The 27,659-nt window shown below is 41.1% G+C and overlaps 1 protein-coding gene and 1 long non-coding RNA gene across 4 annotated transcripts in view; one reads left to right on the top strand and one right to left on the bottom strand.

The window, feature by feature from the left end:
- The window catches only part of LOC135283404 (UDP-N-acetylhexosamine pyrophosphorylase-like protein 1), a 41,430-nt gene extending 15,292 nt beyond the window's left edge, over positions 1–26,138 (top strand). Inside the window, exons 8-20 of one of the 3 annotated variants that reach the window (XM_064394183.1) lie at positions 287–353; positions 7,810–7,918; positions 9,012–9,148; positions 10,116–10,276; positions 13,040–13,158; positions 14,446–14,631; positions 16,663–16,811; positions 17,427–17,615; positions 18,462–18,652; positions 20,248–20,368; positions 22,102–22,299; positions 22,609–22,740; positions 23,537–26,138. In XM_064394183.1, the coding sequence (XP_064250253.1) occupies positions 287–353; positions 7,810–7,918; positions 9,012–9,148; positions 10,116–10,276; positions 13,040–13,158; positions 14,446–14,631; positions 16,663–16,811; positions 17,427–17,615; positions 18,462–18,652; positions 20,248–20,368; positions 22,102–22,299; positions 22,609–22,740; positions 23,537–23,740 (1,963 nt within the window). In that variant the 3' untranslated portion in view covers positions 23,741–26,138. Of the gene's footprint in view, positions 1–286; positions 354–1,218; positions 3,425–7,809; positions 7,919–9,011; positions 9,149–10,115; positions 10,297–13,039; positions 13,159–14,445; positions 14,632–16,662; positions 16,812–17,426; positions 17,616–18,461; positions 18,653–20,247; positions 20,369–22,101; positions 22,300–22,608; positions 22,741–23,536 lie in introns of those variants that run through there. The other 2 variants (XM_064394184.1, XM_064394185.1) reach the window with 2 other exon arrangements.
- LOC135283410 (uncharacterized) lies at positions 118–5,487 on the bottom strand. Its single transcript, XR_010349187.1, has 2 exons — positions 4,666–5,487; positions 118–553 (listed from the first exon to the last, which is right to left on the bottom strand). It is a non-coding gene; the product is annotated as an uncharacterized LOC135283410 (long non-coding RNA).
- Positions 26,139–27,659: the final 1,521 nt, after the last annotated feature.

Here is a 27,659-nt window from a genome sequence, read left to right as displayed (position 1 = left end):
ACTCCATGGGGCCATTACTTCATCAACTCATAGTTCAGTAGACCCACAAGCTGTTCATTTGACTTGAAAAGCATCTCTATAAAAGGGGTGTTTGGGTTTTGCTGAGTAACATTTGGGACCCGTTAATTCATTTTTATTTTCACACTCTGTTTTCACATAATGTCTGGTGCATGTGACTTTAACAAATGTCTTATCCTTCTGGATATCCTATTCTGGATAATCTTTTGAAGAAGATGCACTGTTTTTTAACCCTGGCAGGAAGTTAATCCTGTGTTCTCTTCCTTAGTCTCTCAGGAACTGAAGATCCTCCGGCTGTGTGTGAGATTTCTCCATTAGTGTCTTACTTTGGAGAGGTGAGAATAACTTATCTATGGAGGCATTTTTAAGAGTGTGCAGGTATGCATCTGACTTCCTTCCAAACACAGGTGGTTTCTTTAGCCTGGGCTTGATGAGAAATGGTAAGATCAAGGAAAGAGGGACTTGGGCTTTGTGTTATCATAATGTGGTTCCATTATGATTTACTCTTCAGTTTGTTCACTCTCAGTTTTGCCATCTGTAAAACGAGATTTGCAACAAGGCTGCAGTTTCATTAAGATTCGCAAGCACTTTGAGATCTTAATAAGAAGTGCAGAATATGCAAATTAAGAAAACCATGGGTTCTGTGCTTATTTGTGCTCGTATCCCACAGTAAGTGAATCCTGACTGAGAAATATGTGTGTTGGCTTTAGGGAAGGCATTTCTCAAGTTTGTCCCTCTGAGAAACCTGCTTTCATTTAATAATGAGAGTAGGAGCTTCCCTATTGGATGGACAGGGTGAGAAATAGTAGATTGCAAGAGAATGTGTGGGCACTGTTCGCTAGGTTTTCACATGTTAACTTGCAAGCCAGCTACCTGCAGTAGGTGTATTCCTCAACACGTGCAGGTGGCAAACTCATTGCAATCAATAGGTTGTCAAAATGAAAACAAGGGAATTTGACTTTTCTTTGCCAGGATTATTCTAATGTCAGTTAAGGACACATCTTCACATGCTGCCCTTCCAAGAAGCTTGTTTCTGACATCAGGTTTTATGGTTCCTTAGCACCTCTGCTTCTTGAACCCCAGAAACACCTTCTGTCACTGGGGAAACTGTTACTCTTGCCTTGTCCCTCTGTCAGTCACTTGAGGACTTAAAATAGTGCATTTACAGCCTAACAATACTGTGTTGTCACACCTTCTCAGGGTCTGGAGGTGTACATGAAGAACAAAGAGTTCCCTTCTCCCTTTGTACTCGACGAAAACAAAGTGGAAATGCTGGAAAATTCTTGAAGTGGGAAGCCTTTTTTTCTCAAATCAGATCCACGTTTGTCAGATCCATTATAAGAACTGACAGTACTAAAATGTCAGCTATGAAGTGCATTATAAAAAAATTGCTTTTGTTGATTAACACTTTTTGGGTGCTAAACAGATCCTACATTTCTTAATTACTGTTGCATATGAATACAGAAAAGAGCCAGTCAAGGCCTGATAAATCAGCTTTGCCTTCAAGAAGATTCAATTTCTTCAGTGCCTTGTTAGGTGTCTTGTTTGTGTTGGTGTGGTTGTATTTTTGGTTTGGTTTTGTTTCTAAATCATGTGCACAGTTACATTCAGATTGAAGTCCCATCCTGAAAAGTATGGAAGGACTTTGGATACTGAGGCTTTCTCTCAGTGGTCAGTTTTTTCCCTAATCATGTGCTGATGAGAAGATCCAATTCCCCAATTGCGTCCTCTAAGCAGATCATACAGAATCTGCTGTGTGTAGGGATGTTGCTGTGCCTAAGCATTGCTTGAGGCTTGGAGTCCAAAACAGAACAGACTAGTTTTGAATCTGGGCTCACTGGTGCCATGCTTAGACAGATTGCTCCTTGCAGTTGTAATTACTTGGGTTTTTTTAAATTAAAAAAAAGAATATTTTCACAACCCTCTGCCATTCCTGACTATAACAGTTTTCCTTTCCATTTCCTGTTTAATATATACCATATCCCTTAGACAGAGCTCTCTTGAGGTACCTTAAAGTAGTAAAAGAAACAAATCTCAGGTCTATTTAAGGTCTAACCAAAACAAAACAAAACAAGACTCTCAGCATCAACAGGATACACAGTAAAACACCAGCCTCCACTTCTAGTTTTTTTCCAGGTGATTTTCCAGCACTCTTTCACTTAGGAAGTAATTGCATAGATGCCTTTCTTTTAGATATGTTACTAACCACAATGTAAAGTGTCAGCTAATGAAGGACACTAATTGTCACAACATTTGTAGCATGTGAACTCAGCCCTGGCCAAGGGGTCTCAGGGTAGCTCTGACCCTTGGCCCACCAGTGATTCTTCATGTTCACTTTTTGGACACTGCCCCAGAAAGCTCATGCCCCTCTGATGCAGAACCTGCACTGAGCATACCCGACTCAGTATGTTTCAGCCTTGGTGAGGATGTGTCAGCTGCACTCTGGTGGCTGGCCTTTGCATCAGAAATGTTCCATACTCTTCCCCTAAACATGGTGTTAGGGAAGGTAGTGAAGGAAGACATTTCATCTGAAATGTTATTTCATGCATCAGCTTCTACTGAGGAATTGCTTATGCTATTTCATTAAGCATAATTAAGTTCCATGGCTTTCTGCAATTTCTGATGTGAAGCTCTATTCAGAATAATAGAGAAGGGAATGGGGAAGTATAAAAATGACTTTGAAAGTAAATACAGTTTGTAAATATGCTCAAGTTTTCCAAAGAAAGCATCTAAATGTGAGTATCAGAGTTTTTTGTTGTGAAGTGTTTCTGCATGAACTTGAATAATGATCCTTTCACACATGCAGACCAGCTAATGACTGGTTCTGATTACCTCAGTTAGCATGTGCAGCCAGTAATTCACATTTTTAGTATAAATGAAGTATTTGTTCTTGTCACCCAATTCTGTAGTCTTTTTGCAGTGTTTCTATGACACATTTCATTCCTGTCAGTCAAGTTTTATATCTGAGAACAAACTGTGTTGTATATTTTTGAGTATTGCTCAGAAGTTCAAGCACATGCTTCTTTTATACTGTGCTGTGCTATGAAGAAATATTTCTTTTGCTTTTCTAAAAATCTTTCTCTTTTGAAGCTTCAGTTTCCATGCACACAGAACAGAGCTGCTGACATGGTTTTCAAGAAGTTACATTTAAATTAGAATGCTAAATGCCTTGTCTCTTGTTTTTTTTTTTTTTCTTTTTTTTTCCTATGACTTCACATTTTAAACTGGAACATAGAAACAATTTTGAGAGAACTTTAACAAAAAAAAAAATCTGTCCTGTATGTAACAGTCTTTGTACACATTATAAAATATAAAAAAGTACCTGAAACAAAGGGAAGACCTGTACTACTCCAGAAACTTCTGGACATCTAAGCATTTTTAACAATAAAGATGTTACTGTGATTTATATGTGTTTGTCTGTGTTTCTTGTATGTGAGAAAAGACACAATTCTTGTCTCTGTCCCTGTGAATGTTGTCATTACAGCTGCAGGATGGTGTCACTGGTGGTACATCTGGAAACTGCAGTGCCCACTCTTCAGCTTACAGGGGCATATGGAACTGAGCAGAGGCTGATTCCCAAAGGGAGTTGACATTGTGGGATCTATTTTTTTCATCAGAAAACAGAATATTGTGTTCTTGTCTCCAATGGTGTATATTTTTTCCAAGCTTTTTAGCTTAGTTTATTGAGGGAAGGGAGTTTAATTGCAGGTGGTGGTTGTCTTACTTCAAGTTGATTTGAGTAATATGGTTCTGAGTCAGTCTCACAGCTGGTGTGTAGGTAATGAGCACTCGCTGCAATGTAGCTTTAACTTTGCTTTCCAATCAGAGACACTTCTTAAACACGGCTCTATTTATAGCACAATCAGTAGGGAAAGGCAGAAATACCTCACAAATGTCAGATTGCCATCATTTGGGGGTTTAAGGCTGAACCCAGCAAATGTGAGAAGCAAATGTTCCTTTCTTACCTCTTTCCCCCCGTTTTTCTCTCTTGACACCCATGTGAAGTCTGCTGGGGATTTAAATGTTTTAAATATGTTTACACAAATCAATAGTTTCCTGTGATAGGAAAATTAATACTAAAAATGAACACATGCTTTAGGCTTCTTAAATTGTTCTTCTGCTTGTTTATGTACTCTTTGTATTTACCAGGATTTTTGATGGATTAGTTTTCTTAATCATTAAATGCTCAGAAAACACCAAATTTTCAGTTTTATCTTGAAATCTACTGTGACGTGGATTCCAAATGTAAAGGCTCAAATGATGGACGCTAACCTGCCACTTAGGCATGGCTGGAGGTGAATTCACTGCCAGCACTTAGAGCAGCAGTCTTAAAGCAGCTGCTTCAATGCTGCCCTCTTCCTATTGGACTATGAACCTGCACTAGAAGTTATTATTTGCTATGCTATGGCTCTGAATGTGTGCGTCACTAAACAATGCTCTTCCCTATACTGGCTGAGTATGTCCCTCCTTCTCCGCAGGGAAATCTTATTGCAGAGGGAGTGACACAGGGCTGGGGGGCTGTGGAGGAGCAGCTGAAGAAAGGAATTGTGTGGGATGAGCGCTTCCTGCTGCATACCAAAATTCAGTGCCAGGTCTTATGGCAGGGTCTACACAATTAGTAAAGTTGCTTTTCACCCACTCACGTACATCCTCTCACAGATTCCAGTTGTCTGCTCTCAGGTCCGTGTGAAAAACTTGTGTCTCGGTGTTTCGGCAGCAGAAGATAATGCCATCAGACAGCACTTCCCCGTCCTCTCGGGGCAGCAGCACGGGGGGGCTTTCCCGGCCGTGCTCGGCCCGCAGCCGGCGGGAGGAGCCGCGGTGGCCGTGCCCCACGGCTCGGGCAGTGCCGGGGCTGCACCTCCACCGCGGCCTACTCCCGCTTCCATGGGGACTTGCAGGCCACTTACTGAGTTGATTTTCCTTGTTATCTGGCACGTGCACGTCTTCATTTACAGTTCTTCCATGCCAATGAGTCTGTGACTGGTCTCTATGTTGTAGTCTCACGGCACAGAAGAACAGCGAGGATTCCCAGCCTCTCCTTTGCCTCACTGCCCACCCCGGCAGCTGCTGTCCTCGCTGGGCAGGGCGCGGTTCGGCGAGGTGCGCCGGGACAGCCAGAGAGGCAAGGGCAACGTCAAAGCAGCCCCGAGCACCCTGGCCCGGAACCCGTGAAGTAGGTGGGGGGCTCGGGCCGTTCCCACGCCGAGGGCTGCGGCCTCGGGGCGGCTCGGTGCGTGGGCAGCGCGGGCTGAGACTTCCTCCTGCCTGCCCGTGGAGAGGGCCCGTCCCGCCCGGCTCCCTCAGGGCCGGAGCCCCCGCGGCGCCGCCGCACGCGCGGGGTCCGCCTCGCCCCGGCGCCGCCGAGCGCGAGCGCGCCGGCGCCAGAGCGGCACCGGAAGCGGGTGCCGGAAGCGGCCGCTCCGTCCCGCGGGGCCATGGCGGCTGGCGGCCCCTGAGGCGCCGCCATGTACTCGGGTGCCGCCGCGGGATCGCCGCGCCGGGACTTCATCTCCGTCACTCTCGGCCCGGAGGAGGCGGTCGGGGTCGGTGGCTACAACAACAGCAAGGCTTGGCGGCGGCGCTCCTGCTGGCGGGTGAGGGCCAAGCGGGGAGCTGTGCGGTACCGGCGTGTCCCCGGGCTGGGTGCTGGGGGCACCTGGTGATGGGGGAGGGCTGCTGGGCACTCTGGAATGTGCCGAAGCTTAGGTGCAGCTGGAGCGTCATGGGGGACCTGGCGTCGTCCCCCCAGTTCCGCAGTTCGGGCAGAGGCCCGGCTGCCGGCGCCGGGGTGGCTCCGCTCTGGGCTCTGCTTTCGGAGTGCTCGCGGGGCTGGTCTCCCGGGGTAGGGGCGTGTAAAGCACAGGCTGGCTGAGGTGTCTCCACGTCATGTCTTAATTTTCACAAATAAAGCTGGGACCGGGAGAGTGCGGTGAAATCCTGACCTCTGCTCGTGGACATTTGAGGGCAACGCTGTGCTCTCTGGACAGGAATGAGGGGAGTGAGATTAGGTGTCTGTGCCTTTGTTCCCTCTGCTAAGGCTTAAGGGGAGGGTCCTGTCTTCTCCCCATGGAGAGTAAAGGGAACAGTGTGAAAGCCGAGAGTGAGAAGAGGGGTCCTCTGGCAGAGCTCTGGAAAGTGACCTTCTTGTTTGCTTGTGGGTGGAGTGGGCAGACAGCTTCATGTGGGATGGGAGTCTTGGGCTGGAGAGTCTTATGTGGGAAAGAGTGAGTCAGAGGGTCAAGATAACCCTTGTTACAGATAGGAGATGATGTATAGTCACCTACAGAGGCTTTACTGGTCATCAGATGAAGTGTATGAAGAGCTTGTTTAGGCACACAGTCCCACAGTTCTCTTTTATTACCAGCTAGAGAGATATGGGCCCGAGTCATCACCCTTCATTTTACACTTATTCTTTGTGAGCAAAAAAACAGTAAGATGGTGGTGAGTGCCCTTGCATGTTCTTGTGCCTTACTCCTATCCGTTGCAAGACACAATTAAAGCTTTTTGTCCCATCCTACCGTGATGAACCACAGGGCTGCTGGATTTTAAGTGTCTTTTTTGCAGTGGGGAGAGAGTCATAGAGTTTTCTAAGCAGGTAGAACTAAAGATGACACCGTGGGACCAGCATCTTGCAGTGTGTACAATATTCCTGTACAGTCAACAGTGCAGGTGGAATGCAGGAAGCTGTGCTGTGGGACTCACAGTGTGAGCACATTGACAGTTCTGCATGGAGACATTCCCGGCCTCTGGCTGTTGCTAAGAGGATGAGGACTCTGGGAAGTACTGTGTGGTTTGTGGCAAAAGTTGTTCCCAAGTGTAGCATTGGCAATGAAGTTCCCTCTGTATATCCAAACCAGAATTAGTGAATTTCAGGAGGACTGTTGGAAAAGTAATGGTGGCAATTTAGCCCTTGATGTTTAACTCCAGCTTCTCTCTCTGTAAATGGAGGCTAATGTACCTTGGCCTCTTTCAGGTTAATGTAGTTTGCTGTCAGTTTTTCAGTGGTTGTTGTGTATAATTTAGTGTTAACAATACATTTTTGCCCAGGATTAAACTTAAAAAGATTGTGGGTTTGTCTTGTTTGTTGTTGTGGTGTTTTACTTAATTTTCACATTGCTGCAGGTTGGTGTCTCTTTTTTTGTGGTGCAGAATTTGTTCTGTGTGACAGTTCCCATGCTTGTCAGAGCCAGGATACCTGACTTCTCTTTCACAGACTGACAGAATATTCTGAGCTGGAAGGGACCCACTCTTTAAGCAAACAGCTCATACAAGGATTGAACCCACAACCTGCTGGTGATTGGTGCTCAGTTTATTTTGAGCCTTTCTTCTTTGATGCAGAAACATTTTTAGTTTTCCTGCCATTTTCTTCTGTTTCTAATTTTGCATGTGCACTCTGCAGTCCATCGCCAACCAGTAGGCTTTTGGCTGATTTCCCAGTCGGTAGCTTAGCAGGTGCTCAGGTCAGCCAGTGGAGGTTGTGACTGAAGTCAGCTGTAGTTGAAGCTTTCTGGGAGTCTTGGCATTTGGCAGGTTCTGAGGTTCTTGCAGCAAGTGGCTCTTATGTTTTTGTGAGCTTCCTGTGCCTTGTGCTAGCTGGTTGGATTTCTGTTTTCTCTGTCATCAAAGAAAATAAGCAATGGATATATGCAGTTGGAAATAGGGTAAAACTAATCCTAGTCAATTTTGTGGGTTTTAATCTGAATGAACCAATAAGAGTTTATTTTTAACCAAGTAGGTTCTTAATGTCGTGCTAAATATTCTTTCGTTCACTTCTTTTCTCTCCTAAAGAAATGGAAGCAGCTGTCCCGACTCCAGCGGAGCATCATTCTCTTCCTGTTTGCGTTCCTGGCAGTGTGTGGAGTAATTTCGTACACAAGCATGGGGGAAACATGGAAAAGTATGTGTTCTGTACAGCTCGCAATTGCCAGAATGAAGTGTTAGAGTTAGGAGATGATTGTGGGTCTTATAAGCAGTTTTAATTTCCATTGGTAATGACTGGGTATATTCATTAAAATGCAGTACTGAGATGATTTTATGTGATGCTTGAATGATGTAATGCTTACTCTAAAATATTTTTTGTATGCCATTTCTTTCTTTTTGTTGACTAGAGCAATGTTTTGTTTTAGTTGATGTCCTGGTTTCAGCCAGGATAGTTAATTTGTTGAAGTAGCTGGGAGGGGGGTGTGGCTAAGGCCTGGATGTTACTCCATACCCCCTCAGTCATTGTTGAGCATGGGAGAGGGGAGAAAGGGGCTCTCTGTGCTGGGGAGAAGGGACTCCTCCTGGTAGAGAAAACGTAGCAGGGGCACCTGTCTTTATTCGTGCCTTTGTGTAAATAGTTTCTTTTTCCTATACCTTTTGTTATTAATACTGTTGTCCTTACTGTTTGTTTTTTTATTTCATTGCTGTTTCCCCTAAATTGTTCTTATCTCAGCCTGTGATCTTTGCCTTCTGTGCCTCCAATTTTCAACTCATCCACCCCAGAGGGAAGGGGAAGGGGGAGGGCAAAACAGAAAAGGGAAATAGAATGGCAGTGTAGTTTTTGTGGTTTCAGGGAGCACTAAATTGGGAAATACCATTCCTAAACTATGACAATTGATTAAGATCTGAAAGTTTTAAGTGTGGTTTTTTATTATGTTTGTATGTAGATAGGGGTAGCTCAAACCTTATCAGTTTAGAAATTCTAAGCATTTGGATAATATTAATGCACATTTACCTCTGATGCTATCTTATTAATTGTATTGAAAAACTGAAATAGTAGCAATCTAAAAAATCCTCATGTGCCTTTCAGCAGCTTCCTTTTATATTGGGGAGAGGATTAATACCAAAATACACTTTGTATCTAACAATTAGTTTGTATTTATCAATACTTTGTTAATGCAAACAGTTTTTGGAGGTGCATCTACTACTTGTATACAGCAAATTGTTACAGATTTCTAACTGCAGCCTTAACTGTTGATTCCTTGTGCTGAGTAGTTTTGTGTGTCTAGGTATAACAAACAAATCATTGGATGATCAGAGAACAGAACAAGAAATTCCTAGATTGAAGATGGCAAATCCAGCTGTTCTACCAGCACCCCAGAAAGCAGATGCCAGCCATGGAGACTACCCTGAGCTTTCACTGCAGGTAATGTGAGAAGAAATTAGTTTTCTAACACCACAAAGAATTTGTGAAAGCAAATAGTACTTGGTTCCAACAGTTGTTGTGGAGGAAGGAGTTAGAACTTGCAGTAAACGTGTGCTCTTGGTGGAATGCTGTCCTCTCAGGGAAGGTTTTGGTGTAGTATTTCTTGGCTTTATCTTTTTTACTTACATGTTCTGTATGCTGTTTTTTACTCACTGCTCTGCCCAGGAGCGCCAGGACTTTATGTCACACTGACCTCTTACTTCAGGCTTCACTCGTGCTTTGTGAATCAGTCTCCACTCTTGTGAGGAGCCTGGAGTCATGGTTTATGTGGGAGCTTGAGAAATAGCTTCAGAAAGAGGAGATGATAAAATGTTTTGAAGGGTTTTGTTTGTGGGGAATGCAGTGGGAAAGGAACATCAACTGACTGTGTGAATTAGTGGAGCAAGGGAATACTGGTTACTATGTTGTTTGTCATGAATTTATATCGTGGATTCAGGGATTTTCAGTTAATGAATACAAAATTTTGTATGAAATCTTGTCTTCCTCATGCAAAAGTGTACATGTATTACTGTATAGTAATTCTTGGTTTTTATATGTGGAAACTTGTTTTTGCATTCTTTTTTGCTAATTCTCATAAATATACTGTGCCTAGTACAATGGAATCAAATATCTTTACAATCCTTTGTCACTGTCCTGTGTTAAATGAATACTTGGGAGCACTACAGGCAGTTTAGAAGTAATTTGTAAGTGTAAACTTAAGAACAGGATGATTTTACCAAAAGTTTAAAGCAAACAAATCCACAAGGTCTTTAGCATGCGTTCCATTCAGGTCAGAATTGGTCTGCTGCAAAACAAACAAAATAAGATTTATCTGGATTTATGTTTAATACTGGAATGATGTTGATTTATGGTTTGAAATTTTACCATCTCTGCACTTTACCAAGCACATTTTTTTTCCTATTCTCAGAAGCCACCAAAACCATCTCATGTTCGTCGTGGTCCTTCCAATCTTCAGATCAAGGCACCACGGAGAGACACGAGGCTGAAGACCCGACATGATACCATGAGGGCTGTAGAAGAGCTGGTCGAAGTGGATAAAGTAGAGAAAACAGAGAAATCCATTATCAGGTAGAAACGTTTCAGGCAAGGTACAGTGCTTCCTTCCCCCTTGCCTCCGCCAAGGTCCATTAAGTGTTGGAGTGAAAATTTTAAGGGCTTTTTGTTGTATGTGCCCGAGGTTATTTTCTTTCTTTGCATGGGTTTGTTCTCAGGCCTGGCATGATAGCTGCTGATATTACTAGGCTAATATATTTAATTTTGATGAATGTGCAGTTTCTCTGATTTTACTGTTTGCATCACACAGCTGCACAGGGTTTGAAGCCCTGCAAGGCTGACTGTATTTCCAATACACTTAGACAATCTTAAGCAGGATTCTTGGTGTCCAGAGGTTTCTGCTGTTTGTTGTAATAAATGTTAAATCTAACAGTATCAATGTAATAGTGCTGCTACAAGTGTTTTTGTCCTGGGGCAGGTTTGGAAAGTGATAGCAGTGTCAGTGCTTCTTGTGGGCTGGTGTCACTAAAGACACTGGGCCCAGACCGACCAGGCAGAGCCAATGGATGTGTATGTAGTTGTGTGAGTGTAACACAATGTGCTTACTTCTTTCTTACATGATATCTCATCCCTTGTACAGATCTATTAGTATCTTTAACAGAAGGTCTGTGCTTCTAGGGTTACGGAAGTGTTTTGATTTGGAAATAAGTGAAGGAAAGTAACATGGAACACAAGGCTTGGGGGTTTTATGTGTTTTATGTTCTCTTTAGCACTGGCTCAGATGAGCTGATCATAGCATCAGAACTGTGCCTGGCTCAGCATTTTGGCTGTCAGTATTGTTTGAAAATGTTTTATTGTTTTGCTTTTACTTGTGCTATAACTCACAGACTTCAACAGGTGGTAGCAAGCAAACTTACAAGTGCAATGAAAACATAGTGAAGACTAGCTACAAATTTAAAGAATGAAAGTAAGAAATGAAATGTGGCATTTATCTAAGTCAGAAGATATGCTGACTGGAAACAGTCAGACTGTTAAAGTAAGCAATATGGACTTTAAAGGTCCTGTAAGCCTGGTTCCCTTAGGAAGCATATAATGGGCTCAATGGCACCATACCTGCCGGTGGTGGAGAGAGACGGGGAGATTGACTCGGTGATCAGAACCCGATTTTATTGTGGGATACAAATGCTTATATACTATTTCAGGGAGACTAGTAATGTGTACTACAATGATTAGGTTAAAATCACATACACAAACTTATGCATATAACAACATCCCTTGCTTGCAGAGTTTAATGGGATTTTCTTTTTCCATTAAACCCATTTGATTTAATCTTCTTGCAATCTAGGTCTAATTTTCAAAGTTCCGTTTGCTTTTGCCAAGGCATCCTGTTATCAAATCTCTTATGTTAACCAGGTCCAAAGTCCTTCATCTGTATGTGTCCCCCGACATTCCAACACATACCAATATATTAAATGGTATGGTTGAGATTGTTTGATCTTCTCTGAATTTGGCCTGACTTGAAGTCCGCTTTGAAAGACGTCTCCTTCTGGAGATTCTTCATGAAAACCTGTAAAAACTGATTTACGCATCTGTGGTAGAAGAGGCAGCTTGTGATCCCTTGATAGCAGAGTTAGTACTTTGAGCATCTTATCCTTTGTACTTAATCATGAGTTTTGGTGATCATCATTTATGTGTTACTGTTGCAGTGTGGTGGTAGAAATGCTGCAACCTTCTTCAAAGTGTTGCTTTCGGAAGCCACTCAGAGTAAGGCCATGAGAACAGGGCACAGGTCAGCAAACTGTAGGGGCAATGAGGGATGAATTAGCCAGTGGGAGAAGCAATGTAATGTAGGTTATATAATGCTGCAGAGCACCATGGGCTGAGTCCTCTCTATCAGCCTACGTGGGGGAACTCTATGATATATTCTTCCAAGACAAGGTATGGCCCCCAGGGGCAGAAGCCCAGCGGGGAGGCCGGTTGTCCAGGATAGCTCACGGAGGGTCCAGGATCGCCCAGCGGGGGGCTCAGGCAACCCAGGCAAGCTATAGTGATTTGCAGTCAGCTCATTAGTGATTTCAGCTCTTTTAGCTCGCCTGGGGCCGTCGCCCTAGGTGCCGCCGCAGCAGACGCAGAGAGAGGGAGCAGCGCTGTGTGGGTTCCGCAGGGTTCCTTTATTGGGGTCTCCGCGAAGGGTCCAGTGACAGCTCTCCTCTGCCGAACCGGGCAGGGTTAGGGGTTTTTATACCTTACAGGGGAATTGAAAACTGTCCAATAGTAAGGGTCAGGGGAAAAGTGACCTATGGATATACAGGGAGATAACAGGGTCCGAAAGGCGGAAGAGAGGGGCTTCTAAAGCCTTAGTCATGCTGACTTTGGTATTTCCTAGCTCAGGCTTCTGACCTCCAAGGCCTTGCAGGCCTTGTGCCTGCTACAACAAGGCCCTGGGGATTTCCCTCAGGAGGAAGGATTGAGAGGATTCAACATGGTACTATTTAGCATTAGTAGCTACTGTGGTCATTTCAGAGCTGGTAGATAATAAATTGCTTGTACTACAGCATTTTCAGGTGTTTATTTTAAGAAGCTTTTTATTAAATTCTTTCCAAGATATTTAATGAAATTCCAAGAGCTTGTAACACACAATTCTTAATCAAGTAAAATTTCTCTGCAAAGAAAATTTCTTTGAACAGAAAATTTAGTGGGCCACATAATCACTTTGATCCTTGATACAAAATCTAACTGCTATTTTATCAAAGTATTGTGTGATACAGGAAATACAGAGATAAGTCCCATTCATTTGCATGATTTTCTGTGACCAAAATAAGTCCCTTGTATTTGCAGCTGGAGAGGAGCAGTGATAGAACCTGACCAAAGCACTGAACCTCCATCCAGTAAAATAACAGAACCAGAAAAACCTTCATCTGTGGAAGCTGAAGACCAGAAAGACCACAAAGAACCAGGTAAATAGGACAGCTAATGATACCTTTTTTTTGTTTGCTTTTATGGTTTCAGTTGTGCAATTTTCCCCCATACACATTATTTTATTTGTTTACTTAGATTAAAGGAAACAAAAAGTATAGGAGAGATTGCTTACCTAGAACATCCTAGTTTTTCAGTGTTCTTATTTCACTATGCCAGCCTTCATGCTTGTTAGCCTTCAGAATTTGAAAATAAATTTTAGAGATAAATCTTTGAAATACAGCCTCTGAGAAGAGGCAGGATAACCTAAAGAAGGAGGGCATGAAAGAGACAGCTTCCTTTTCAGCTATGCCTTTCCTTTTGTTCTGCAAATACAGGGAAAGTGACTTCCTCCCTGAACTAAATGGAACTATTTTTAAGGCTCACCAGAAAGCTGCAGAAGTTGTTTTTCAAGTTGCTGCACTTATGGAGCTAAGAACCTCTTCTTCCTTTTTCTAGGTTCAGAAAAGAAACCAGGAAGTTCTGGTGTGATAAACATGGCATGTTTCAGTGTGATATATTTGCACTTCTGCAAGCTTAATATTTATGGGGTTAGTTGTGCTGCTTGATGTTTCCCACTGTACAAGTCTTTGTTCATAATTTTCCAAAATTCAGCTAATAGCTTGAAATTTTTCATGTTCAATGTGTAACATAAGCTCCACTTCATGGTAGATTGCAAGCAAAAAAATCAGTACAACTATGGAAAAAGACATGGTTTTGCCAAGATGGAAAATGTAAATTTTCTTTCTATTTTGGTATTAAATAGAAAGTTCAATAGAAATAATTTTGAAGAAGTGATTTTAAATTTAACAGAAAGCAGTTAGTAAGAGAGGGAAGATGAAGAAAAGATGTTATGTGTTGAATTAACTGAGGATTTTATTGTTAAGGATATGTATTCAGCACCTGGATTACCATGGATCTTAATCTGGTATTTCCTGACTTTCATCTCTTTGAGCTTTAGTGATACTCATCTACAGCTGTGCATGTGATTATTTTAATGTTTTATTTGCAGAAGTGACAGTTTTGTTGCCAGGGAGAAATCTCTGCTTCCAGAGAGATTTCTCTCTTCCAGAGAATTTGGCTGAATTATTGACTGGAAACACTGACTGGTTATTCTGCAGAGGAAAGGGTGTTCTGAAACAAATAATGTGAGGGTGTTTTTTTCATTGCACTGATCAGTTAGTGCGGAAGAAATTTTATTTTCAGTGGAATGCAGTAAAGTGGTGTGTAGTAGAGTTCCATCAGTGCCCTGTACAAGCCCTGAGCAAGGTGCTGCTTCTCCTTTGCAGTGCCCATCAATGAGCGCCAGCTGGCTGTGATTGAAGCCTTCCGCCATGCTTGGAAAGGGTACAAGGATTTTGCCTGGGGCCATGATGAGCTGAAGCCTTTGTCCAAGTCCTATAGCGAGTGGTTTGGACTTGGGCTTACCTTAATTGACGCCTTGGATACCATGTGGATTTTAGGCTTAAAAGAAGGTAATTTTTTTTTCCTCTTCTATTTTTTCCCCCTTAAAATAATTCTTTAATTTCTCTTCACGCAGTGGCTGTTCAGAGTTCTTTGAGGGGAATATTTATTACACATGGCCTACAAATTTAGCTTCCCTGTGAGGGTAAATACATGTATACATACATATGTATACACAATGTATGTATCTGGTAGAATTTGAGGGATGTTTTAATAAATTTCCTGGTCTTTGTTTCTGAACTAAAACTTCTATGCCATTATACCGCTACTGGAGGCTTTCTGCCCATCACTCTTGAGTAGTTTGTCTCTATGTTCCTTGCTTGTGTTTTATCACACCTAATACCAATATTTCATATATGGATTTAAGAAGGCTGTTTGTTTAAGGAATCCATGGGTGGAGAAAGGGAGTACTCAGTACCTCTTTCCTGAATTGTTTTGTTGTCTGTATTTTTGAGAGTTATTCTGAGAATGACCATGCTAGAAAACTTTCAAACAGATTTTAAAATCGAAGCCCAAAAATTTTGCAATTCTGTTGCAAAAAACTTAAATGCCTAATTAGTATTTATGACCATTTTTTTGTTGTTGATTGTTCAGGTTGGTTAGAATTTTTTTTTTGTGATGCAGAGGTTTTTTTAGTGGTATTTAAAAATTTCTGGAACTGTATCTATTTAACCGTGGTCAATAGCCACCTTTTAAAACTTCTATTAAACTTACAGATTCTTCTGTCATGATAGGAAGAACAGAGCTGCCAGTGAGGGTACAATAAATATTCAAAGTATTTCATGGTTCTGTCTCTTCTACCTTTGAAGTTTTTGTAAAATAATATGTCATGTCTGTGCAGCTCTAGGCCTGTGCAGGCTATCTTGAAGTTTAATCAAGTTGTCAGTGTGTTGCTCTTTTTTTCCCTAAAATATTAATTTTGAACTGAGTTTTAAAAATAAATTATTAGTATTAGAGATGTGTTGAAAATGGGTTCTTGGTGAGGACTTCTTTCTATTTTGTATCAGTTCTACTGACTGCTTTAGAGAGCTCCTGGGTTTTCTTCTGGATAACAAATGCTTTGTAAATGCAAGTTCTGTTTGAGGCTGCTAGTCTTTCTTATCAGCTGATGAATGTAAAAGCTTCTGTGACAGAGAACTCTGCCTTTGCAGTTGTACTGCCTTTGCAGTTGTACTGTAACTGACAACACTGAGTGAAGAATTTTAGTAATTCTTCTCAATGTGCCCAACATCCTGTATTTGCCCAGCATACAGGACTGGGGGGTGCAGAGGCATCCGTTTGCTCCAGAGTTTATCTTCTAAGGAATGCCTTCCATTTCTAGCAAACTGGATGTTCTGCTTCTCACAAGCAGGAGTTTCCAGAAGCTGTGAGATCACTGAAACAGCTCAGCCTCCAATTGTGAGGGCTAAGCTGACTCATGTGCACCTTGGAGAGCCTGTGCCAAAGCAGTCATTGAGTGATGCTGCTGCTAAGCTGATTGATGAACCTAATACGGCTTTTATTTTAACGTTTCTTTTGAATTAGTAGTGTAATAAACAACAATTTTTGTTTCTAGAGAAAAAGATTGCACCATCTTGCAGGAAGCAGGCTCCTGAGGACATTGGGAGGCTAAAGCTATTAACTGAAAATGTTCTTGTTATCTCGCTGGATAATGGCTTTGGTTGAAAAAGATTTAGTTAAAAGTAGAAGGCTTTGTTGAAGTGTAACTAATTATCTGACAAGGCACATGGATGGATTTGAAAGATTTTAATTTCTGGACTATTTTAATAAAAAATTCTATTTCTTCTTTTCTTAAACTATTAAGGATTTTCTGTTTTGGTGGATATTTCTGTCTGTATGCTTCTGTGGTGTGTGCTGAATAAGAATTAAGCCAATGGTAATGAAACTTCTTTCAGCATGTGCTCTTCATTTTAATTTTACACCTAAAATTATCATCTGTAGACAAATACAAGTAACTGTCATGGATATATGGAGTAACTCATGTCTTTAGTTGTTGGAACATGCCAGAATTTCATAACTGAACTACCTTTTATGCTTTGCAGAGTTTGAAGACGCAAGAAAATGGGTAGCAAATGATTTAGTATTTGATAAAAATGTGGATGTGAACCTATTTGAGAGCACTATCCGTATCCTGGGTGGCTTGCTAAGCACCTACCACCTCTCTGGAGATAGCCTTTTCCTGGAAAAAGCTGTGAGTATCTGGCCTTACAAATGAAACTACATGCGTTATGTATTCCATATTGGACTAAGTTGAGGGGAGATTCCTCAGAAAGTTAAATGTTGCTGTTTTTTAACAGTTTCATAAAGTGGTGGGAAAGGCATTTAACATTAAGCTTTGAAGCTTGCACTTCTGCTCTCTGTACAACATCAAAGCCTTGCTGTGTTTGTCACCTTTTCTTGTATGTCTGATCTTCTGCTGATGAATGGCTGACCATCATAAAGTCCATGAAACAAAAGAAGAAATAAATGATTGGCAAAGGGTAATAGTTGTTTTTTGTTGCCCTTTCTGTGTGTCTTAACAACATCAGCCAGCTTCAGCAGATTAGCTAGCTCAGCCCATGACTGCATGATAGAGATTGCAGCCTCAGATGAGGCCTGCAGTGCTAAGGACAAGGTGGAAACTCTGCTCATTACTATGAATAAGTTAATGACTTTTTAAAATTTCTTTAATTGCTTGCATCATCTAAAACTAAGCTGCTGTTCTATCTTTTTCCATCTTCTTTGTGAAGAAAATGGGATGTCCGTTTATATATATGTATTTTTGGTTTAACTGTTGTTTTGACCTGTGCTCCTGCGTTTTCTTTAGAAAGACATTGGAAACAGGCTTATGCCAGCATTCAAGACGCCCTCCAAGATCCCATATTCTGACGTCAACATTGGTCGGGGCACTGCACATCCCCCTCGCTGGACATCTGACAGCACTGTGGCAGAGGTGACCAGCATTCAGTTGGAGTTCAGGGAGCTCTCTCGTCTGACTGGAGATGAGAAATTCCGGGTATGGAAGAATCAGTTGATACTGCCTTCTTTTTCCATTTCTCTGCAGCTCTACCATTGACTGACCATCAGTACTCACGGTCTCAGGAGTCTAGAAGTTACAATAAATAAGTTGTGAAACTCTAAGACAAGGGAAGAAAAAGAAACAAAATATTCCATTATTTTATTGAATACCAAAAGTAATAGTGGAGATGAGTAATTGTTTTTCTTCCTCAGAAACAGCTTTTAACTGGAAAAATAAAAATTTCTGAGTGTGGTTTCTTGAGATACTGTTTTCTGTGTGCAGAGAACAAAACTGCAATCTTACCATCCAAGGAACTAAAATGTCATTCAATAATTAAGAGTCTGAGAGCAGGTCACCATATAGGGAAAAGTTAGTTGAAATAAAAAGAATTTCAGAGAAAATAATATTTTCTATTTTTCTTTTTGTTTGCTGATGTTATTATTTTGAACTGTATCCACAGCTCAGTGTTGAAGAATGCAGTCATTTAAAGAACCCTAGCTATTGCTAAATAGATTCATGTAGTTGATTTTTTTGCTGGACTTCTACTTTGCAAGTCTGAGCAAATCTGAGTTCTGTAGTACTGGCTTTTGAGTGGGCTTGCCTTCAAGCAAAGGAAGCAATTATAATTGCTTCAGAGTACTTGAACATAACCAGAACATCATATTTTGAGAGTCTAAAAGTCTGAAATCTTGAATTTAATATATTGTTCTAGCTGAACTTGATGTCCGTGATGCTAATTTGGGGAAGCAGAGTTACAGGTTTGTTACTGGGCTATAGTGACTAGATACAGTTCTGTACCTCATTTATACCTATAATTTATGTTTTCCATTTTCTTTCTTCTAGAAAGCTGTAGATGAGGTGATGAAGCATGTTCACATCCTCTCAGGGAAAAATGATGGCCTTGTGCCTATGTTCATCAACACCAACAGCGGGCAGTTCACCCACCTGGGGGTCTACACTCTGGGAGCCAGAGCTGACAGCTACTACGAGTACCTGCTCAAGCAGTGGATTCAGGGAGGAAAGAAAGAAAATGAGTAAGTTCTTTACACTTCTCATATTGGTGTGATAATCAGGCGAGCTGTAAAACCCTCTGTTGTAGTTTGCTGCTTAAAGAAAAACAATGCATGTGCTCAAGAGTCAGCTGAACTTAGTACTGTTTTTAAAAGCAAGCTAAGAAGAGACACCTGTGGTGACATGATGAAAGAACACGAGGAGAGTTAGCCTTAGTCTTAAAACTCCCTCTCCACAAAAACCTTTTCTTCCTCAGATCGTCAAATGTGAGGAGTGTCACAGAAAGGAGATGAGAATAATAATGACGTGTCTGAAATACTGTGGGCATTTCCTTTTGACAGCAATGTCTGTGTTTGCTCTGGGTTTGTTAATGAAAAGTGAAGGGAGACAGAAGTTTGATGTTTGTGTTATCTTCTCTTTAATTCCAGAATCCCAGACTGGTTGGGGTTGGAAGGGATTTTAAAGCTCATCCTGTGCCACCCCTGCTATGGGCAGGGACACCTTCCACTACACCAGGCTGCTCCAAGCCTCATCCAGCCTGGCCTCAGACACTTCCAGGGATGGGGCAGCCACAGCTTCTCTGGGCACCCTGTGCCAGGGCCTGCCCACCCTGCCAGGGAAAAACTTCTTCCTAATATCCAGTATCAATCTATTTACTTTCAGTTTAAAGACCCTTGCTCTATCACTGTATACCCTTGTGAAAAGTCCCTTTTCAAGTCTCATGTATTTCTTTTATCTGTTCTGCATTAGTGGAAGAGTGTTTACAAGGAGGAGTTAAAGATGTTGGAAAAGAAGCTTTCCTTCAAGACAAGTTTGCATATAAGCTAATTCTGTTAGACTGTTAGACGCCTTGTTAAATTTAAGGAGTTTAATGCAGAGAGAGCAAAAATGTGCCTCTTGGAGGCATTTCTGTGTGTCAGAGCAGATGCCTTTCTGCAAACAAAGCTTTCATCACTGCTCTTTACAGGGCTTACCTTACTGTAAATGGAGAACCAGTGTCTTTGGGACCACAGTGGCGTTTTGTGAGCCACATAAACAGGTTGTTTTCCATATTGAAAGTACACGAAAACAAGGAAAAATGAAATTAAATACTGAGAAACAGTGTTTCACAGTGTGAAAGGTCAATTGGAAAAGATTGCTTAAACTCTTTGAATCTCCATCTTTGGATGGGGGTACTGAAAAATTGCTTGGATAACCACTCAGACAATCTGATGAAATTGAATCTGCCTTGGAGCAGAGAGTTGAAATAGAGACCCCCAAGAAGTCCTTCCCAGCCTAGATTTTCTGTGATTTCAATAACTCTGCTTCCAAGGATTTTTGAAATAAAATCAGGTTATTGCCTAGAAACAATTGCAGGTGTTTTCTTTAATATTTGAATAAGTATTAAAGTATTATTATTTACTTTTCAAGTAAACCTAGTATTGCTACATGGTAGTGACAACTGATTAATGTTGTGTTGATGGTTACTGAGGGGTTTTTTTAAGTTTTCGTGTTTAGTTAAATATTACTCTATAGACTGAAGTAACAGTCATCTAAAAGATTGTGCTGAACATTAGCTATGATAAAATATGTTCTGACTGTGTGCATGTGAGCCAACTGGGGATGATTTTTTTCACAGGCTGTTGGAAGATTATATGAGAGCCATAGAAGGAGTGAAAAAGCATCTTCTTCAGAGATCAGAACCCAAGAAGCTTACTTTTGTAGGAGAGCTTGCTCATGGCCATTTCAGTGCCAAGATGGTAAGGAATATAACTGCAAAAGAAAACAGAAAAAACATTACAAAATTTAAATAAAACCCAACACAGAGGCAAATGCAAAGCTTTTCCCTCTCAATAAAACAAAAACAAACCCCAACAAAAACAAACAAACAAACAAACAAACAAACAAAAAAACCACAAAAAAACCCCAAACCAAACCAAAAACAAAACAAAAAAAACCCCAACAAAAACCCAAAACACAAGATGATATATACATACACATCCGTCCAGTGTAATGGCAGTTACTCATTAACTGCCTTGTAGGTACTAACCACATGTGCAAACTGAGGGCCTTCTCTTTGAGTTACTCTAGTAAACCCATTTTCTTCATTCAAGACTGAACATTTTGGTGCTGGAATTAAGTCTTTTTTTTTTCTTTTTTTTTTTCTGTTTTAGTAATAAAATTCCAGTGTCCTAAATTGTTGAGATAATACTTATTTTACATATTACTAGTTTTCAATAATTGAAAAATATATGTAGACACTTGCACACCCGTGTTTTCAGATTTGCCTTCAAAAGAAGCGTGTCATCTAATACTGTGTTATGGTGTTAAATAAGAAATTAATAATTTTGGAGGTTTCTGTCCATTCATGACATCTTTATTTTCCTACCTGGAAGATTCTTGGCTATAACAGTATGCTGTCTGCTGTAGAGAAAACTGATTTATCTTAACCCTCTGTTCCCAATTTGTGTATTTTAAGATCTTCCAGTTAAAAATCTCGTGCAGTGCAGGTATTGTATATTTGCGTGGCTTGTCTGAAAGATGAGTGATGTATTATTAATGTAGGTATAGCCTTTCCTGATGTAGTATTTTTAAGATACTCAGTTCTAGTTTTTAGCATGTGCTTCTTGGATCTGAATTTCCCAAAAGCTCTCCAAAAAACCTGCTGTAACTAAGACCAGAGTCTGCGTTTTGGGTAGAAGGGGCTGCCCCGTTCCAAGACAGGACAGAGTTGAATTGAGACAGATAGATTTGGCTTTGGTGTCTGTACTTGTCAGAACACTTCCTTCTGTTTCAGGGAGTCAGAATTTTCATTTTAATCCATTATTATTGGGTGAAAGGCTGCACAGGTCTCTTCCCCTGTCCGGCTGGAACAGTGGGGGATATTTGGCTCCTATGTCTATGCTGACCTTTACAACCCTCCACTCTCCGTAAGGACTGGACAAAGCTTTTAAAGGTCCATACAGGGACATCAGAGTGGTTTTACTATGTTTTTGAGTGATGAGACCTGAACTTTGATTCTGAATGTTGAAAATCATTTGAGATCCCATATGTGACATTAATCTGCGGTGCTTACTTTCTTACATCAATGGTAGGTTAGCCCCTAACCTATCATTAGGTTAGAATGAGGACACCAAGCCTTTAGGTGGTTCTGTTGATGCCCTGAATGAGCTGATATGAAATGTATGCTTCTGGTAAACCAACAGACACTCTCCTTCCCCTCAACATGACCTGAGACCTTTTTTTCAGAAACTTATCATAAAAACACATTCTTGTACATTTTTGAAATTAACGATTTTTGTAATAATGCTGCCTGCCTCATGTTACATGAGATTGTTAAACAGTTATCCTCAAGTTCTTGGTACCAGAAATGTGTTTTGAAGAAGAGAAATAATAAAAAATTAAAAAGAAAAAAATTAAAAAGATGGTGCCCCCTTACTTCCCCTTGTTGTTTGATGTGTAGCTTCTCAGTAATAGTTGTCTTGTCTTGCAGGATCACTTGGTTTGCTTCTTGCCGGGTACTTTAGCACTGGGAGCTCACAATGGCCTGGCTGCTGATCATATGAAATTGGCTGAAACTCTTATAGAAACCTGCTACCAGATGTATGCTCAAGTAGAGACAGGCCTGAGCCCAGAGATCGTACACTTCAACCTCCATGCACAGAAGGGCCACAAGGATGTAGAAATCAAGGTGAGCAGATAGCTGGCCTGAACTCCAATTCCATGATTTCTCTGTAGCTCTATTCTGCTGTTGAACTCCTGGCCAGAAACTAGTGATGGGGTTTGTTGTGGTTGTGGAACAGCTAATTCTTTCTCTGCGTTGCCTTCTAGCTGTACCCTAGGCTTTGGTTTTAGTTACCCCTGCAGTATATTTAGAAGTTGACTTATGCATAGCAAGCTCTTGGGAGTAGATGGAGATGTGAATAATTATTTTTCTGCGTGCATATATCCTTGAGGAAATTCCCTGTCTGAAATACTTTTGCCATTTTTTCTCTCGCAGCCTGCAGACAGGCACAATTTATTGCGACCAGAAACTGTGGAAAGCCTTTTTTATATGTACAGATTCACTGGTGATAAGAAATACCAAGACTGGGGCTGGGAAATCTTGCAGAACTTCAACAGATACACCAGGGTAAGGCCAGTTTATAATAACCTTGTCCTGTCAGGACTGTATTTGCTCACTTGCTTTCTAACACCAACTTTGAAAACATACTGTGTTTCAAGATTCATCAGATAACTATGGGGAAATTTGTAAGTATATACAGAAAAATTGTTCTCTTACAGATGGAGACACACTGCTTAGTCCATATAGTAAAAGAAAATGTATTACAGTGATGAAAAAGTGAAAAAGTGTAGGCAAGACTACCAAAGTGTTAGAATCTGTAGTTTTTAGATTTTGGAAGCTGATAAGAGCATGGCTGGATTGAAAGAACTCTTCAATTAAAGTTGCCAGAGAATAAAGAAATAACACAAAATGGCATTCATGGTTTAATAGAAGGTTTTTCTGTTCATTCTGTGCTCGTGGAGATGTCACTGATATGCTGTGAAAGTGTGGCACCCGATGTCAATGGTCTGTTCTTAAGAGAAACAGATACAAGGCTTGGGTCAGCTCTAATGTAGAAATTGCTGGTTCCTTTCTGTGTATTTGTCCAGAAACTTCAAAGGGATGTTCTTTGTGATACCTCTCTACCCTGAGCACAAATAGATATTTTGCTTCATTTATCATTGTCGTTTCTTTTTAAATACAATGAGATTTGTTTTTTCATTACTGAAGCTTTATACATAAATGAAAACCAAGTATGAAATGAAAAGCATGAAAACATGATCTGTTCATAGCACTTATCTTTTCCACATGCATCTGGATGTTAGGAAGTAAGAAATTATTTTAGGTTATGCAAAGATATAATTTTTTTTTTTTTTTTGCACAGGTTCCTACAGGTGGTTATACTTCTATTAACAATGTTCAGAATCCCAGTAATCCAGAGCCACGGGATAAAATGGAGAGCTTCTTCCTTGGGGAAACACTCAAATACATGTTTCTGCTATTCTCAGATGACACAGACTTAATCAACCTTGACAAATACATCTTTAACACAGAGGCTCATCCGCTCCCTATCTGGGTACCAGCATAGACTCTACATCAGTGGATTTTCCAGTGGTGGCATTTTTATCTTCAAGTCACTTTACTTTTCAGGGTTTGAGGAGAGATGCTATAATGCACCTTTTTTGACTTCAAACGACAGACAAAAGCTTGGTAAAAGCATCTCTGGTTTGAAGAAAGCACGTCAGTCTTAAATCTGATCTCTGGTTCTGGGATGGGCAAAGCTGTGCCATATGAAGCTGGTTTCCCTGGCACTGGTTATGAGGTTCAGAAGGTAATTCTAGTGTGGACCATGACATTCTTGGGGCTCTGATGACCCCCTTAACTGATGACTCACTTATGTCAGTGTTACTAAATGCTTATTAAATACTGAGAATGCAGCAAATTGGCTTAGGGCACAGCATTGTTCCTGGAGAGCAGGAATAAGCCTCCAGTTTTCTAGTTTATTCTGGGTTCACTGAAACACTGGATTACAGAGCCATTCCTTTGTCAGACTGTGACAGTGGTTCAGGTGCAAAGTGGAATAAACAAAGAGCTGTAGTGCTGTCCCAGCAAGAAGTTGTCAGTATTGCTGCTGGTACTCTCATTCCAAACTCCCGAGATATGCTGCATAGTGTTAGGAGAAAAAAGAGGCAGCAGAGCATCTGTTGTATAGTGTCTTAGTTTTGTAGAGCACTTGGAAGCGTATTCAAGTTGTGGCTGAAATAAATGGTGAAAGAGAATTTGCTGCTGGTTTAGCTCAAAGTGATACATAATTTTGTAGAAGTATTGCAGTTTTTTAACTTCCTGCAGAAAAGCAGGAGATAATGTGAAATGCAAGTAAAACTACACGTGCATTTTATATCTTAATTGCATCAGTTAGACTCAGGTATTCTGACTGAAAGCTGCTTTCAGCTTTTCAGAGGTTGGGCACTGGGAAAGCTTGTGAGCATATTAGGTATCAGCCTCCTTCTGTCCCTTCCTGTTCAGATATCACATCATGGTTTTTGTTGACTCAAGCTTACAGCTGTACAGCAAAGTTCTTGTTATTCATAATTTCTTGAACCATGGAGAAATTGTCAATTATTTTTTGCCTTAGGAATACAGTGGGTATTTTCAGCAGTAGTGTTAAAAGCAGACAGTCTACAGCAGTTCTAGGCCCCAATAGAATTTGAGAAATTAATTTCAGTTACTTGAAGACAAGTAGACCCAGGTTTCTAAAGACTCTTACAGGAGCCCTGGGATCTTTCATTTTTATATGTGCACACATACAGATTTTAAGCCATGAATTTGGAAATGAGCTTTCTAGAGTGCTTTTCCTTCTGGATTTGGACTCGGACAGTCCTGTGTTAACGGATAAGATCTCAGAAATGTGATTGTTCATATTTCCAGAAAAGGTTGGTCTTACTGAAAGTCTCTTTCCCTCATGGTAGTGGGTGTCATGGACAGGGCCAGGAGCTGCAGTCCCCACTAAATCCAGGGGTCCCTGGCCGTTAATGGAGCTGACTGAATTTGACTCTAGGTTCATTTTGCAGTGGCTGAGGGAGGTATTTTATAGTAATTGTAACCTTTGATTTGTAAAGTAAGATGCATCTTTATTTGTTTTATGCTGATCCATTCTGTTTGCTGGAGTTACAAGTTACTCTTGGGACCACTATTCCACTATTTAAGTATTTTATATAATATTTATCATTCCATGTACTAATGGAAATGGAGAAATTTTAGGAATTATTTAAGTGCACATTTTTCTGTCATCAGAGGGACCCTGTCCTGGGATTGACAGGACATAACTAGTCAGTGCAGAATGTTAATGTTCTTCCTGTTCACATGCCAGCAGTAACTCTGAGAACAAGCTTCTCACTTACAACTGCAGTGGAATCCAGTCACTATGGCCTTTAGCTACACAACTGATTTGCTGCCAAGGCTTCCGTTTTCTTTGGCACAACAACAGATGAGGATAGTGCTGTGGAACTGTGGAAGGAAGCACCTTCAGTTTTTTTGTTTATGAAGCAGGTTTGTGCTGCTGAGGAGCTGAGTTTGGGCTAAAAGCTAAAGGCTTAAAATTAGAGACTAAAGAAGAAAAAAAAATTCAGTGACACTACCCAGGTCCTGCTGACCTGTGTTGCTTTGGCCTTGTGCCTTTGAACAAAGCAGATTTTGAACCTTTAATTATGACTGTGCAATGGATTGTAAAACTTCCAGGGTTTGGTGTTTCACCAGAGAGCTGCCTGACTGAGGCAAGAGAGATTTCTTAGAAAATGGAATACATATAAATGCTTACCAAAAATCTTCTGGTTTTGAAGTTGTACACAAGTCTTAATGTAATTGATTCTGCAAATTGGACTATGGGAGTCGGTGTGATACTTTTTTTGCCTTATGATTGGCTTGAGAGTAGTATTTAATTTCCTAATGAGTTGAAAGAGAGAAGAATAAAGTGTCACTTCGCCAAATATGTGTCGTCTTTTAGCTGAGCTTGTTGGTCCAGCTGATTTCTGTCTAGTCCCTCTTGGGACATGCAGTCTCTTTAAAATGTGGCTTTGCTCTCCTCAGCCTTTAAACCTGAGGTTCACGTTGTTAGCTCTCACTCCCTTTGAGAACAAATGCTTGTTTCAGACCCCTGTGTCACCTGTGAAATGGCACAAACTAAATAATCTCAACGAAGTTCATTTGTTCTTCCTGTTCTTCTGCAGAGGTAATTTTCATTGCTTGTTTATTTTTACTTCCTTAACAAACTGCTGGGTCAGATCAGTCTCTGAGCTCCACAGCCTCTTTCTGTCCATAGTGTGCTCCTCCAGCACAACTCCAGCTCAATTTGTGGTTCCTTGTTCCAAAGCTTGAACTGCTGGGTCCGTAATCCGCTTTGGTGTTTCTACATGCTGGGACACTTCTGGCTTAAGTGGAGTGTTGTGGGAAAGCCACCACTGAGCCAGGGATTCTGTCCTTCACAATGGAAAGCCTTGGGCTTTCACTGAGAAACAGAGCCAGGCATGGGCAGAGCCACAGAGAACTGCAGGGCTGTGGACTTGGGAGTCTCACACTTGGGGCATTTGAGCCACAATTCAGGAAATACTGACCTGTATGCTCAAAAAAATTCAGCAGATGGATGGGGCACAGTTACCATCTAATCCCTGAACTTTTGAAAGCTGAATTCTCATAACAGGTCTTTAGAAACTGGCAGTTTTGTAGGACTTTCATTTAACAGGATTTTCAGCATTCCATGCCAAGCTCAGGTACAGTTCTGGTTACTCCTCCAAATACACCTTGTTTCCTGTTCCATCCCAGCGTGATGTTGGCAGTGATGATGGATGAAGACGAGAAAAGTTTTTGCAATAACACATTTACAGTTTTGTGTATTTTTTCTGCGCTTCAGGACTTGCCTCTTAGAAATAGCCCTGTAAGGGAATTTAGCTCCTGATTGCCAGTGTCACACTCAGTATATTTAACAGGATCAGTAAAACTGACATGATGGGATAGCTCCATGAAGCGTATTGCTTCAAGAGAAGGTGTTTTAATTTTTCTGATTTTGGATTTGGGAAGAAAGACTTCGGTTTTTTGTTCTTTGAAATACTGCTGGAGATTGCTGTCCAAAGCTGGAAGCCTCTGCATCCACTGGAGCTCAGCCCTGAGTTCCTGTTCTGTACAATATTCCCACCTTGGCTGCACTCATTGTGTCAGTAAATGACAAGAGAACAAATTGAACCTTTGTTCAACAACCTCACTGGTGCAGGCCTTAAGCACAGGGTCTACAGCCATGGTCTGGTCTGGGTCACTCACTGCTTATATGCTATTTTCCTTGTGTGGCCCTGAAATTCAACCAGGAGCAGCATTCCCATGATGCTCAAGAGTTATGCTTTCTGGCTCTTCCCTTCAGCTCAGACAGCACCACAGAACAGGGTTTTCTTTTTACCTCCCATGCTTTGCTTGCTAAAGGATTCAAAACATTATGGATGCTGGTGGCACTGGCTTCAGAC

The sequence above is a fragment of the Passer domesticus genome, chromosome 18, assembly GCF_036417665.1.
Source record: "Passer domesticus isolate bPasDom1 chromosome 18, bPasDom1.hap1, whole genome shotgun sequence".
Taxonomy (NCBI): Eukaryota; Metazoa; Chordata; class Aves; order Passeriformes; family Passeridae; genus Passer; species Passer domesticus.
The sequence above is the reverse complement of the archived record's forward strand: the minus strand, read 5'-3'. Positions and strand labels throughout refer to the sequence as shown.